Genomic DNA, 14,364 nt, shown 5'->3' with positions numbered 1-14,364 from the left:
GTTTAGCAAATTGATGATGCTAAAACGGTAGAAACCATTCCTTTCAAGGAAAACCTTTAGAACAACACTCCAAGCTTTGCTATTAACCGGACTTGATTACTGCAACTCCACAATGCTAGGACTTGCAAAAGCGACACTACGCCCTTTACAGGACCTTCAAAATACTGCGGCTCGCATTCTTTCAAATACTAGGAAAAAGGACCATATCACTCCAATTTTAAAGGACTTACACACTGGTTGCCAGTAGAAAGTAGAATAACCTATAAAACCTTATGCATTATTCATAAAATATTATATAGTGATGTCTGCCTGGTTAAATTCTACGATAGAACTACATATCCCTCAACGCAATCTAAGGTCTGCCAATAAAGCCCTCTTGACAGTTCCAACAGTAAGGTCTGCACATTTAAGCGAAGTCAGGGGCCCGTGCAATTTCTATTGCCGGGCCGTCCCTCTGGAACAAACTGCCCCAAGAGCTACGACTGCAGGATAACTTGAAGAGATTTAGGAAAGATCTTAAAACATGGCTTTTTAAACAAACTTTCGAAATGGTCACCGAAGCTTAATCCAGGCCTTTTATATGATTGTTTTTTTCTGCTTTTACTCTGTTCTTATCTTCTTAACATTAATTTTAGCTCTATTTTAAATAGTTTTTGATTATACTTTAATTCTTTCGATTTTAAGATTATATTGTTATTCTCTTTTTCCTATTTATCATGTTCTTAAAATGTGATTATTGTAAACCGTAGAGACAGAACTTGTTTCTGTGCAACAGTATATAAAAATTGTACAAATAATAATAAAAAATAATAAAATGGTTGCCATGTTAGTCTACTTGGATATGTAAATATAAAAGTCAAACAAGTTGCAGGCAGTACCTTTTCAGTGGACTAAATTAACACACACTGACGACTAGATTTTAAGTTTTGCATTAGAGCTGAAAGGAGCAGAGTTCCCGAAAACTAGCAAACTAGTCAGCAAGGTAACAATTTAATCCAGTATTACTTCTAACTTACTTAATCAACCTTCATTTATTTATTTATTTTGACCTGGTAGGTTTTTTTCCTGCTCAAATCAGAACCAGGGCTGGGGATCATGGAGACACGAGGCATCATTCACAAATTACCTGGAGATTTTCCCCCCCCTACATATTTTTCCTTGTCTTTGCCTTTATAATCATATTCCTATATTACAGTCATATTTTTCAGGGGTTTTTTTCCTAAATTTTTTGATGGAAAAAATCCAATAAAGATATAGATTTAATAAAAAAAAAATCCAATAAAAATATAATAAAAACAAAAAAACAAATAAAACTAAAAAGAATCCCCTGCTGAGAAAACAGGCCGGGTAACACTAACAGAGGGCAATTTCCAGAGCTGTGTTTAGGCTGGAGCAAGGTCCGGTGTTGTAATGACACGCAGAGCCTTTTTTTTCCCCAGAGGCTCCATGATCAGTGGCAACCTGCTACTACTACTGTACTCTCCTAGGGGCCGGTGTAATAAGACCCATTGCTGAAATCTGCGCTGATTTTTCTTTGTGGATTTTTGTTTGGGCGCACACAGCAAAAACCAGTGGAAGCGTGGGATGTAATAGCGGCCGCATATGCTAATTAGATACGCACATAAAATCTGCGCACACCAAACATATGCACAACAATGTATGCTCATGGCCCTATTTAGTAAACCTCGCTGATATCTGCGCAGAAACCTGCGCATACACCCATCAGCGTGTGAACACCTGTGATTGATTCTAGTGGCGAAAGCCTTTCGCTTTCAAAGAAAAAAGAATTAGTGGTCCAGAAGTTGGTGTGAAGGTGGGTAGAGCGATATGATATCTAACCCCTTCAGATTGGACTCCGACCGCCAGGAAGAGCATGAAATGCAGATTGGCCTTCTCTCTACCCGTTCCGTCTGCCATTTGGCTGACCCGCAAAAGCATCAAAATCTGGTCTCCACACCTGTGCTTTCACTTAGCTCCTGCCCACATAAGAACATAAGAAATTGCCCTGCTGGGTCAGACCAAGGGTCCATCAAGCTCAGCATCCTGTTTCCAACAGAGGCCAAAACCAGGCCACAAGAACCTGGCAATTACCCAAACACTAAGAAGATCCCATGCTACTGATGCAATTAATAGCAGTGGCTATTCCCTAAGTAAACTTGATTAATAGCAGTTAATGGACTTCTCCTCCAAGAACTTATCCAAACCTTTTTTGAACCCAGCTACACTAACTGCACTAAGCACCTCCTCTGGCAACAAATTCCAGAGCTTTATTGTGCGTTGAGTGAAAAAGAATTTTCTCCGATTAGTCTTAAATGTGCTACTTGCTAACTTCATGGAATGCCCCCTAGACCCGCACCAACCCGATCTCCCTGCATTGACTGTGAATAGATAATCACCTCCTTTGCATGCCATTAGCATGCACTCACATAGAAAAACCGCAGGTCTGTAAGCACTTCTTGTAACCATGCACAAAACCCTTACTACAACCCCGTATAGTGCTTTGCGCAGGAAACCGCGTGTACAAACCCGCAGCAGCTTCAGCACGCCTTATTACATTGGCCCCCCTAAGTAAGCAGACGTACAAATGGTCCCAGCAGCTTTACTTGTTTTAGGGAGATCGGTTGCAGGGAAGTGTTGGGGCCTGCACGCCTGACTCGGTTCTCTCCTCTTGCCACTGGTCCACCCATCTTTAGGCCTATGTGGTCCCACCTTTTCTACCTGCTTCAAAATGGCCCTGGCAACTTACTTACTACCACAAGGCTCAGAAGACGCTGACGGGACTTGTGGACGGGGAAGCAACATTGCTGCTGCAGTCCTCAAGTTAGCACTCAAACCCAACTGACGTTCTAGGCCATTCTGATCCTGGAGAAAGCTGCAATCTTAGTACATTGAAACTGAACTGTTTTCAAACCAGAGAACTAAACTTGTATTAGTTTCAGTAGGATGAGCTTTTGCAGTGTAGATAGAGGGGAGCGAGTGTTCCTTGTTTTGTTAGATATTATGGTAGCTTTTGATCTAGTTGGATTATACAATTCTCCTTAATAGATGTCATCTGCTTGTGACTGCAGGACAGGATTTGGCCAGCCTATCTTTTCTCTCAAGTCTCATAGCTTCAGTTTGCATTAAGGGTTGCGTCTCTTCTCTGGAAAATGTGCCCTGTGGGGCTCCTCAGGACTCATCATTGTTACCTATATTATTTAATATATTCATGCAGCTGCTGGGAAGTTCAATGCATTTGGTGCAATGCATGGATTGCAGACATCCCTCCTGCTTACTCAGCTACCAACTTCCCATTGCACACTCGCAACTTAGGAGTTATTATCAATAATAACCTCTCATTTAAACCATTCATCAAATCCATCAAACTCCAAACAATAAAGAAACTCAGACCCCTACTACACTTCAATGATTTCCGTACAGTCCTCCAAGCTATTATTCTATCGAAGATTGACTATTGTAATGCGCTCTTACTTGGCATTCCTGCAACACACACTAAGCCACTTCAACTCCTACAAAATGCCGCCGCTCGGATATTGTCAAACACAAAGAAAAGAGATCACATCACCCCCACACTTATCGAACTACACTGGCTCCCTATACAGTCACGAATTCTTTATAAAACACTCTCGATCATACATAAGAGTCTAGTAAATTCCAACCTCAACTGGCTTAACCCCCCTCCTTACCTCCAAGAGACCTACACGCCCAGCCCTCCAAGGAACACTCCGTGCCCAATCTATTAAATCTTTTAAACTCTCCTCCACTATTAACAGAGCCTTTTCTCTTGCCGGCCCCACCATATGGAACTCACTGCCCCATGATATCCGCACAGAGACCTATACCCCCACTTTCAAAAAGAAACTTAAAACCTGGCTCTTCCAGCAAGCCTACTCCATCTCACCCCCTATTACATAAAACCCCCCCTCTGAATGTTATACTGATATCTTGGTACGAACGCCTTTATGTCTGCTGATTTTGTACTTTGCACTATCATGTATATAGTTATAGTTATAGTCCATAGCATCTACCCATTGATGCCTGTTATATGTAAGGGCTCCTCCCAAAAATTATTTATATGTTGCCTAGTTCATCATATTATATTATGTTATCTGTTATATGTACGGGCACTGCCCAATGGTTTTTTGTTCACTGTGAACCGATACGATGTGCGAACGGATATCGGTATAAAAGAAATGTTAAATAAATAAATAAATGGATGATCTATAAATCACGTGACCTTTGGGTTAAGACAATACTCTGGCATTTCCTTATCTTATTGATGGCTTATCGGTGATCTCCCAGCCTACCTGAGACAGACTAAGCTCTCTTTGAAGAAAATCAAGAGTGTGAAGTGCTTAGAATTGGCAACAGTGATCTTCTGGCGATGTTAATCCCTATGAATTTTGACTCTTGCAAAGCTTTGCTCACAGATGTGGTGAAATCAAGCGTTAGTTTGAATTTGTCTCTGGAGTTAGAATATCTGCGCAGAAATTAATATCTGCGCAGAAATTAATATCTGGCACAGGAATTAAGTTACGGCTGGTGCGTCAACTGCTGCCGTGATGGGACCAAAAATTAAGACAGTAGTTCACTCGTAGTAACAAAATGCTAGCCTTCCCTTATTTTCATTCAGTTATTCCCCTCCACCCTCCCGTTCAAGTCCTCTTCCCTTCCTACATCCAATCTCCTGCCCCTCCATCCTCCCCTCCCGACCCCTTGCTTATCTTGTGGCCTCTTTCTCTGGCCAGCCAGCATGCAACAAGTCCTCTCCTGTGGGCTTATGATCATTCTGCCCCCTCTTTCCATCAGCTCTTCTCCCAGCTGGCCCATTCTCTCTGGGCCCTCTTCCTACCAACGTCCGGCACATGCCGGATCCTCTCCTGCCGGCTCTGCGTATTTCCTCCTGCTACCAGTGCTGTGTGACTCCGCTCTCTTCTCGTGCTGTTGGCCGGTGCACGACAGTTGACCGTCTCCATCCAGGGCTGTCAGGTGCAAAAGGGCAGTTATCAGGCTCATGGTGTGCAGCAGCTGCAGGGCCCGCCCAGGCCGAAAAGACAGGTCTGAACCACAAAACTATAGCCACTGTATGCAAAACGTGCCATATGCATATTCATCCAGACTTGTTTGGAGAAGTTGAGACCTGGCGTTTACTCTGCTTTGACTAAAATATTCTGGTGGACTCTCGGAAGCTCCTGATATCGCCCTGCCACTTCCTTCATGCTGCTCCAAGATGAAATACATTTCCTCCTAGAATACAGTAAAAAAAATCCCCCAAGAAATGTCAAGCAGAACTAATGGAGCCTACTTTCCAAAATGCATTCATGCATACATGGATCAAAAAAACAAACAAAAACCCCACAGCCTGTCGGGAGACACTTGGACCCTCCTGACCGCATACCAAGAGCGTTGTGGACCGGACACTAAACACGGAAGTTACTGGGGAAGCACAAGCGTGCACTTTGTTAGGAAAGCAGGCTAAAATCCAGGGCAGACAATCTAATTTTCATATTTCGGTACTTGCATCACAGGGCAAGGAGTTGGCTAGGCCACGGCCTGGCCTGCAGCTGTTCCGCATACAGGACTCACACCTGTCCGTTTTCTCAATTAAATGTGGGAAGGCATGCTAGGTAGGTACCAGAATTCTCTGAAAACCATCCAGACACATTAATTAACATGCTGTGAGCCTAAACAAACATCGTAAAACCTATGAGGCTGACTTGTCAAGTTACCAATCCCCAACTCCGGTGGAAAACAAAAAGGAAAAATGATTAAGCAGCTGCCAAAATGACTGCTTTGGATGACTTTCTGTCTGATCAGTACATATCCCCGGATTCCCAGTGAGCCACGACCAAGTGAAATGTTTCTTGAAAACTGAAGCCAGAGACTTGAGAGGATCAGGACTGATCAGCCACCCTTCCCACTCTAAAATCACAGCAATAAATGTGCAGCATTTTATCCTCTGGATTTAACAAGTTAACCACACACATAGGGAAAGCTTCGAATGGCTGCACCTGTTATGTGGGGGTCAAGGCAGGCTGGGCTGAAAGAAGGCAAGCAAGAGGCTAACCTAAAAGTCCATGAGTGTGTCAGGTGTACTTTGATCCACCTATTGCAGAGGCCTTCCCGGGTGGACCTATGCACGGAGCTGGGTGCCAAAAAAATCACCCAGGCACAAATCTCTGCGGGAAAAGGTTTCCTCTGGACGACAATCAAGTCGATCACTGGTGCAAACCCTGCAAGTGAAAGCTAGCCATGGACTGGGCACCAACCAGGGCACCCGGTTTTGATTATTGCCCACCAACTCGGTCCAAAGAAATGGGCCACAAGGTAAGCTGTGGCTTCATTACGTCAGTGGTCGAAGGTGAAACGTATTTTCTAGCCAACTACTTGCTCAGTTTGTTTTGACTGGGTGAAGAGAAAACAGGTCAAGAAATTCATGAAAAACCTCTGACATGTTTTTTGTTGAAAGACCTTTATCAATCATAGAAACATAGAAACATAGAAATGAAGGTAGAAGAAGACCAAACGGCCCATCCAGTCTGCCCAGCAAGCTTCACACATTTTTTTCTCTCATACTTATCTGTTTCTCTTAGCTCTTTGGTTCTATTTCCCTTCCACCCCCACCATTAATGTAGAGAGCATTAATGTAGAGAGCAAGGTGACAGTAACAGGAAACAAAGCTGGGATGAGACCGCTGCAGCTTGTGGCATTCAGAGTACACTTGAGCAGGGAGCACGTTCATGGTACAGGGCCTGCAACTGAAACTTCTCTCTTACGGGCGTCAATCAAATGAACTAATTAGGAAGCTGGAACTTCCAAGAGACCCAGACTACGAGAGGGGTGAAAGTGCAAGGAAGTTTTGCTAAACCATTCAGCACAGAGTCCCATTATCCCATATCTATGGACAGTAATGGCAAGCGCAAATATTTTTTACATTTTTTTTTTATTTATGCATTTAAATCAGAATCAATATCTGACAGGAAAGAGAGGCATTATGCACAGCAGAATAAAGATTATAATAGGAAAATAAACATACAAGAAAAAGCATCTGCCACACAAGCCAACTTTAGATCCCATCAGACGCTCAACAGCACTGACGCCGTGACTGCCATTTTAAGCGGTTGCTGACAGAAAGCCTCATTCAATCAAAATCTTAAAAAAATGCATTTACATAATGGCTGATTAATGATTTTGACTGAATGAGGCTTTCCATGGGCCACAGTGTACAATGGTGGTCACAGGTGATAAGCACGCGCCTTCCTGCATGCTGCCATAACTTTAAAATCTGGCAACTTTAATGCTAGAATCTAAGGCCTTGCAATTATTTTATTCGACACACTTGATCTGTGTCAGCTTCCAAGAGAGACCAATACATACATACAGGTTTACACAAGACACTGGAATTCCTCCCAAAGTTTTATTTTCATTATTTAAAAATCAAAAAATGTGACCAATGATTATAATTCAATATGCACCTTAAGATATGAATCACATAGTGTGTGTGCGTGTACTTGTTGCTTCTCATGTGACAGTCACACACGCATGGCTGTCCCATTAGGGTATTTAGGTCACTTCTTATACCGAATAGATCTTCTTGATTGGTTTAACCTTATATTTTTATTTTTTTTTTTTTTTACCACCCGGCACCAGGAAGCCAGTGTAATGACTAAAATGGGAGTTATACGACCGTGAGGGCGAATACTGATCAAGGCTGATGCAGCTGCATTCTGTATAATCTGCAAGGCCCGAGTCGTCCTTACAGGTCGCTCAATATAAATGGAGTTACAATAAAAACAGAAACAAATAAGATGACAACTCGAGGAAGTAAAATATTTACAAAGAAAAAGGAAGGTAGATGGCACAGCTTCCCAAAGGTGCTGGAGATAGAAAATAAAAAACCAGTATTGGAATCCAGTAAGGTAGAAGAGAAGCAAGGATACGTTTGGGAGATGAAGAAGGGCCCTTGGTACTGCAAAATGAAGAGGAAACCATTCCCAGAACCGTTGAGTGGCTCCCTTTCTGGAGGGAGACGTCTGACCTTACATCCCAATGCATTCTGGTATTTGTGGTCCTGCTTCTTCGCTTCAAAATCAGCACTGCAGGTGCCAAAAGGCATCAGGAGGGATATAAAAAAAAAAAAAAAAAGCCATGATTGGCCTAACTTATCTCTCAAGAAAGTAAGGTTTTTCTCCCAGTCTGAGGCTATGGGAATAATGCTTAGCAAAGGAGGCACCGAGTCATGGAGCGGCCTCTGCATTTCCATTTTAACAACCCTGGCAGGCACTGTTTCTTCTACTCCCTCGTGCAGAAAGACCGTCGGGGTTGAGGTGGAGCCCATCCCACCACAGTCCGAAGTGAGCAGGAGACCAGTGAGGGTCATGGGGGAGCCCATCCCACTATGGCACAGAGAAAAGAAGAGGCCCCCAAAACGCCAGGTGCTCCTCCTCCTCCCTGCCCGTGCGGCACGGAAGAAAAAAGGTGGCAGGAAGGAAGAGGCGTGTCAGCCCATGTGCAGAAACGGAGCAGTGTCTGTGGCATCTTGCAAAAGGGAGAGGGAGGCTAAGGCCCTGTAGCGAGAGAGTTGAGAGACAGCATATGAGAGAACAGAGTGTGTGTGTGTGAGAGAGACAGCTTCAGGGCCGGCACGGCCATTAGGCGGGACTAGGCAGTTGCCTAGGGCAGCGTCAGTGGGCAGGGCACTGCCGGGGTACGCGGGGACGCCACTTTGCAAAATGTGAGAGAGGAGGGATAGTGGCAATCATGGAGCGCTCGCTAGGTTTGTGCAGAGAGAGAGAGAAAGAGCCAGAAATCACTGTGAGAGGGAGACCATAACTATCTAGCACTGTCAGAGGAGCACATTCAACTCGGGGTGGGCTGCCTAAGGTGCTACACCCCCTTGCACCGGCCCTGGACAGCATGTGAGAGCCTGTGCGTGTGAGACAGCGTCAGAGAATGACAGCCTGTGTCTGAGAAAGCATGCGAGAGAGATACGGTGTGTATGTATGAGAGACAGAGTGTGAATGCGAGAGTCAGCATGCCAGAGTGAGAGCCAGTGTGTGTATGAGAGAGCATGCAAGAGCCTGCTTATGAGAGCGTGTGAGTGACTATGTGTGTCAGCGAGAGAAATAGCGTGTGGGAACCAGAGCCTAAGTGTGTGTTTGAGACATGAAGGGAGGAAGACAGATGAAGAGAGAAGAAAATAAAAAAAGAGACCCTATAAAAGGAATTGGTAAAAGACTGAGAAAGGGAACATGGGGAAAAAAAAAAGTTGGGCACCAATCAATCAGAAAAATAAGATCAGACAAACAAAAGGTAATCACATTTTTAAAGATGTATTTTGAATTTTTAGTGATTGGCGTATGTTATCTTTGGGAATGTGCATTACGTATTTATTTTGGTTTTTTCTTCAGTATTCCACTGTTCAGTCTGATTTCTCAGGCTTTCCATTTTATTTCTGTTTGCATGTTTCAAAACAACATTAAGCATCAAAACAACATTAAGCAAACCAAAACATTAAGCATCAAAACAACATTAAGCAAACCAAAACATTAAGCATCAAAACAACATTAAGCAAATCAAAACATTAAGCATCAAAACAACATTAAGCAAAAGAGCTTTCTCCACCGCCGGCCCTAAGCATTGGAACTCTCTTCCATCAGCCCTCAGGCTAGTACAATGCCCAATCACCTTTAAAAAAAGACTCAAGGCCTGGTTGTTCAACCAAGCCTTCTCCTAACCCAATATCCTATCAGATGTCCCACCAGTGATCTTAATCTTTGGTAACTCCTTAAGAGAATTGCTCGCTCTACTTTTCCCGATGTAGTTAAATCTCAATACCTTTTACCCTCCTATTAATCTCTGATCTTTACACCAGCTAACATTAGGCTCGCTGGTCTCCTTACCGATCTTATTTACGCTGTGAACCCAGTTCGTTGTATCCAAGTTCGAGCATCCTGTTTATTGCAAGACATTCTCATGTCATGGTTATTGTTGTAATGTAGACCGACTTGATTGGTAAGCCTGTTACTTGAAAATCGGTATATAAAAGTGCTAAATAAATAAAAATAAATACAATGTTTCTGTTTCTAATTTGTAGTCCCTTATTTGGTACTAGGTAGGTAAGGATCTGTCTGTGCTCCACATGTATAGCTAAGGTGCAGTATTTCTGCTGGCATGTAGTTTTTCTGTAGCCTTATAGCTTGTTCTGCTAATCCCTGTAGGTGGTGTATTAGTGTTCTAGAGCATGGTACAATATTTGCATTCTTGCCATATCATAGATAAGGATACTGCTGTTTGAATCCTGAGATAGTGCTGGTATGGTATGGCAAGTTTTTCGTTTGGTTTTTTTTTTCTTTTTGCAGAGGTTGTGTTACATCTCAAAGTGTTTGGCAGTGAAGGGTTTGCAGTTACTGAGATGAATGTGTGTGTGGAGGAGGAGGAGAATCAAGTGAGTGTGCATGTGAGTCTGGAGAGTGAATGACAGTGTGTGTGTTTATGAGAATGAGCATGAATATGGGAGAAAGTGTATGAGAGTGAACGTGCAAGTCTGTTTGTGTGTGTATTATGCGTATGTAAGAAAGTTTGTGTGCATACTGCTACCAATGCTCCCGCTTAAGGACTGGGTTACTTTGAGCATATAATTGATTTTTTTTTTTTTTTTGCATCAAAGTAGTGCTCACAGGGTAATGAAAAAAAAATATATTTGCTCATAGCAACCCAGTCCTTAGAGGGAACATTGCTGGCAGGCTACTAATTCCTGGCAGGTACCCTGATTTTTTACCTTCCACCTGTAAGTATTCCGGGACTTCTGGTCCTTAATTTTTTGTAGTCAAAGGTGCCGACGCGTGTTGACAGCCCCTTATGCTATAAGGAGATTAGCGCGCCCAACACGAAGCGAAACTGATGGCACTCGTCACCTGCAAATGAATGCTGATGAGGCTATTGGCTATGCTCCCGAGATACAAAAAGAAAAAAAAAATGTGCGCCGGACCGGCACATTTTTACGCTCAGAAATTAACACTCAGAGCAGGCATTAAATTCTGAGCATCCCAAAAAGTTGCACAGAAAAGCAGAAAATACTGCCTTTCTGTACATCTTCCAACTTAATATCGTGCCGATGTCAAGTCAGAGGAACCAAAAAGTTTCAAAAGTTAAAAAAAAGAAAAAAGTGCCAGTGGTCAAGTTAGGGAAACGGAGACTCAGTTAATGAGCATCCATTTTCCAAACCCATGGCTGTACACTAGTTAAGAAAAAGGATGCTCGTAAATCTGAGTGCCCGCTTTCCTAACCCGCAGCAGCCGACCTGTCCTGGGCGCCCACTGCGCGCAATCGACCCTGGCGCCTCCTTGGCTATGCAAGCCCTAATTTAAATATTGTATGGCATCCCCAGGAGAAGTGCCTGGGCGCACGTTAGGAAAGTGGGCGCTGAACACCGAGTGCCCGCTTTCCTAACCTGCAGACAGCCGACCTGTCCTGGGCGCCCACTGCGCGCAATCGACCCTGGCGCCTCCTTGGCTATGCAAGCCCTAATTTAAATATTGTATGGCATCCCCAGGAGAAGCGCCTGGGCGCGCGTTAGGAAAGTGGGCGCTGAACACCGAGTGCCCGCTTTCCTAACCTGCAGACAGCCGACCTGTCCTGGGCGCCCACTGCGCGCAATCGACCCTGGCGCCTCCTTGGCTATGCAAGCCCTAATTTAAATATTGCATGGCATCCCCAGGAGAAGCGCCTGGGCGCGCGTTAGGAAAGTGGGCGCCGAACATCGAGTGCCCGCTTTCCTAACCGTGCCCGCTTTCCTAACCCGCAGACAGCCGACCTGTCCTGGGCGCCCACTGCGCGCAATCGACCCTGGCGCCTCCTTGGCTATGCAAGCCCTAATTTAAATATTGTATGGCATCCCCAGGAGAAGTGCCTGGGCGCGCGTTAGGAAAGTGGGCGCTGAACACCGAGTGCCCGCTTTCCTAACCTGCAGACAGCCGACCTGTCCTGGGCGCCCACTGCGCGCAATCGACCCTGGCGCCTCCTTGGCTATGCAAGCCCTAATTTAAATATTGCATGGCATCCCCAGGAAGAAGCGCCTGGGCGCGCGTTAGGAAAGTGGGCGCCGAACATCGAGTGCCCGCTTTCCTAACCGTGCCCGCTTTCCTAACCCGCAGACAGCCGACCTGTCCTGGGCGCCCACTGCGCGCAATCGACCCTGGCGCCTCCTTGGCTATGCAAGCCCTAATTTAAATATTGCATGGCATCCTCAGGAGAAGTGCCTGGGCGCGCGTTAGGAAAGTGGGCGCTGAACACCGAGTGCCCGCTTTCCTAACCTGCAGACAGCCGACCTGTCCTGGGCGCCCACTGCGCGCAATCGACCCTGGCGCCTCCTTGGCTATGCAAGCCCTAATTTACATATTGCATGGCATCCCCAGGAGAAGCGCCTGGGCGCGCGTTAGGAAAGTGGGCGCCGAACATCGAGTGCCCGCTTTCCTAACCGTGCCCGCTTTCCTAACCCGCAGACAGCCGACCTGTCCTGGGCGCCCACTGCGCGCAATCGACCCCGGCGCCTCCTTGGCTATGCAAGCCCTAATTTACATATTGCATGGCATCCCCAGGAGAAGCGCCTGGGCGCGCACATTAGGAAAGTGGGCGCTGAACATTCAGTGTACTCTTATTGCATTCCCTCCCCTCCCTTATGTTTCATTGGGAAACCATTTATAAGGAGAGAGTTACGAACAGCACAGTGACCAGTATCACATACCAATACAATACCAAAGTTCAGACACTACTAGAACAGAGCAAACGGTTATGAATTTTGAACACAAATGCAGGACTACGACCCCAGAAGGAGTTTAGAAAGCAGGAGCGGCTCAGAGTCACGGTGATGGTGATGATGGGCAGCCGTGCCCCCCTTCCCTTTAAACTGGCTGAGAGGTAACACCGCCACCTAACCCGCAGGCGGAAACGTCCAGACAGGAAAGCGAAAGGAGTCAATTCAGCCACCGGAGGACGAGGCCTCCGTCCCCTTACCTCCATGATTTCCAAGCCCGGCTGCGGCTCCTAACTTCTCTCTCTCTCTCTCTCGCCCGCGCTCCGGTGATCAGAGGCACAGGTAAGGGAGCCCCACTCGCCGCCGCAACGCGGCTTCTTCCTGCCACTTCCGCCTTCGTCACCGGAGCCCCTGACGTCAGGACGCCCAGCCGGCCTCCGCCCGTCAGTTTCTCTGGTAACCTTGGGAACAGGGGGCGGGCGCTCAGCCGCATTCTCTTGGCTCCTCGCGCTGCTGGCCGGCCCCTCGCGGCAGCGCCGTTCGCCTTTGCAGTAGGTGGTGAACTCGTTTTGGGGTTTTTAGTTTAAGTTTTTTTTTTTTTATTTCTGCTTGGTTTTGTAGTTATTTCTTGCTCTTCCGTCACGTGTTTGCTTGGAATGATCGCGGCTGCTATTTCTTTATTTTGAATGAAGATGTGCTGTGCTGATGGAACGAAAAGTCGCCATCGTAAAGCTGCCTAGAGTTTGGGATATTGAGCATCGTGGCGGATGGGGGTTTATTTCATGAACTTTATCGGACTGGGGGGTGCAAGCCAAAGCTCCCTAAAACATAGACACTCGATACCTGCGGTGATTTTAGAAATCCCAAAAATGCGCCACCCAAAAGAGGGAGATTTCATATCCGAATGAGAAATTGCACCTGGGATGTCAGATCTGCCAAGCCTCTGTAGGCTGAGAGAGAGTCTGGCTCTCATGGGTCATCTCCTGCACTCCCACCGGCGAAGCCCACACCTCTGCCACAATAGTTGCCGCCAGATCGCTCCCCTGCTAACATGATCATGCATTCTTTGCAGGGGCCCAGGCACCAATAAGTTACACTGGCTTTACATAAGAAAACACGCCAAGCTGGATCAGACCAAAGTCCATCCAGTCATAGGAACATAAGGAGCTTGTCCCAACCTCTTTTTAAACCTTGCTGTACTTGTTGAGGAGCTCTAGGAGAGCGATCCCACTCCTGGGGGATGTGTGTGCCCTTGGGCCGCGGCTCCACCCCAGAGGAACTCCGAGGAGGTGCCGCGGGAGGCGGCGTGGCATGCCCGAGCATGGGCTGGACGGGAGCAGGGCTGGAGAGATGACTGGGAAGACAGGCCCTCCTCCGGACCCGCACGCTTCGGAAGACCCAACAACGCAATGTTGGTCTTGTGAACAGTCCTCCGACCGTTCCCGGCCCTTTCGGACCTGCCGCAGGGTACGGCACGAAGCGGCAGGCCGGATGGAGGCCAGGGGCAGCGAAGACTGGAACATGGATTCAGACGAGACTCAGGAACGACGTAGACTCGGGCAGAGACGTGGACTCAGGAACGAGGTACTGGAAGTGCAGACGTAGACTCG

General features: G+C 46.2%; 1 protein-coding gene across 3 annotated transcripts in view; it reads right to left on the bottom strand.

Moving 5' to 3' along the window:
* The window catches only part of GCC2 (GRIP and coiled-coil domain containing 2), a 122,199-nt gene extending 109,051 nt beyond the window's left edge, over positions 1-13,148 (bottom strand). Inside the window, exon 1 of one of the 3 annotated variants that reach the window (XM_029604578.1) lies at positions 13,015-13,148. In XM_029604578.1, coding sequence (XP_029460438.1) covers positions 13,015-13,020 — 6 coding nt within the window. In that variant the 5' untranslated portion in view covers positions 13,021-13,148. Of the gene's footprint in view, positions 1-4,852; positions 4,995-13,014 lie in introns of those variants that run through there. The other 2 variants (XM_029604579.1, XM_029604577.1) reach the window with 2 other exon arrangements.
* Between the last annotated feature and the right edge of the window lie 1,216 nt (positions 13,149-14,364).

This window comes from Rhinatrema bivittatum, chromosome 5 (assembly GCF_901001135.1).
Source record: "Rhinatrema bivittatum chromosome 5, aRhiBiv1.1, whole genome shotgun sequence".
NCBI classification, from domain to species: Eukaryota; Metazoa; Chordata; class Amphibia; order Gymnophiona; family Rhinatrematidae; genus Rhinatrema; species Rhinatrema bivittatum.
The sequence above is the reverse complement of the archived record's forward strand: the minus strand, read 5'-3'. Positions and strand labels throughout refer to the sequence as shown.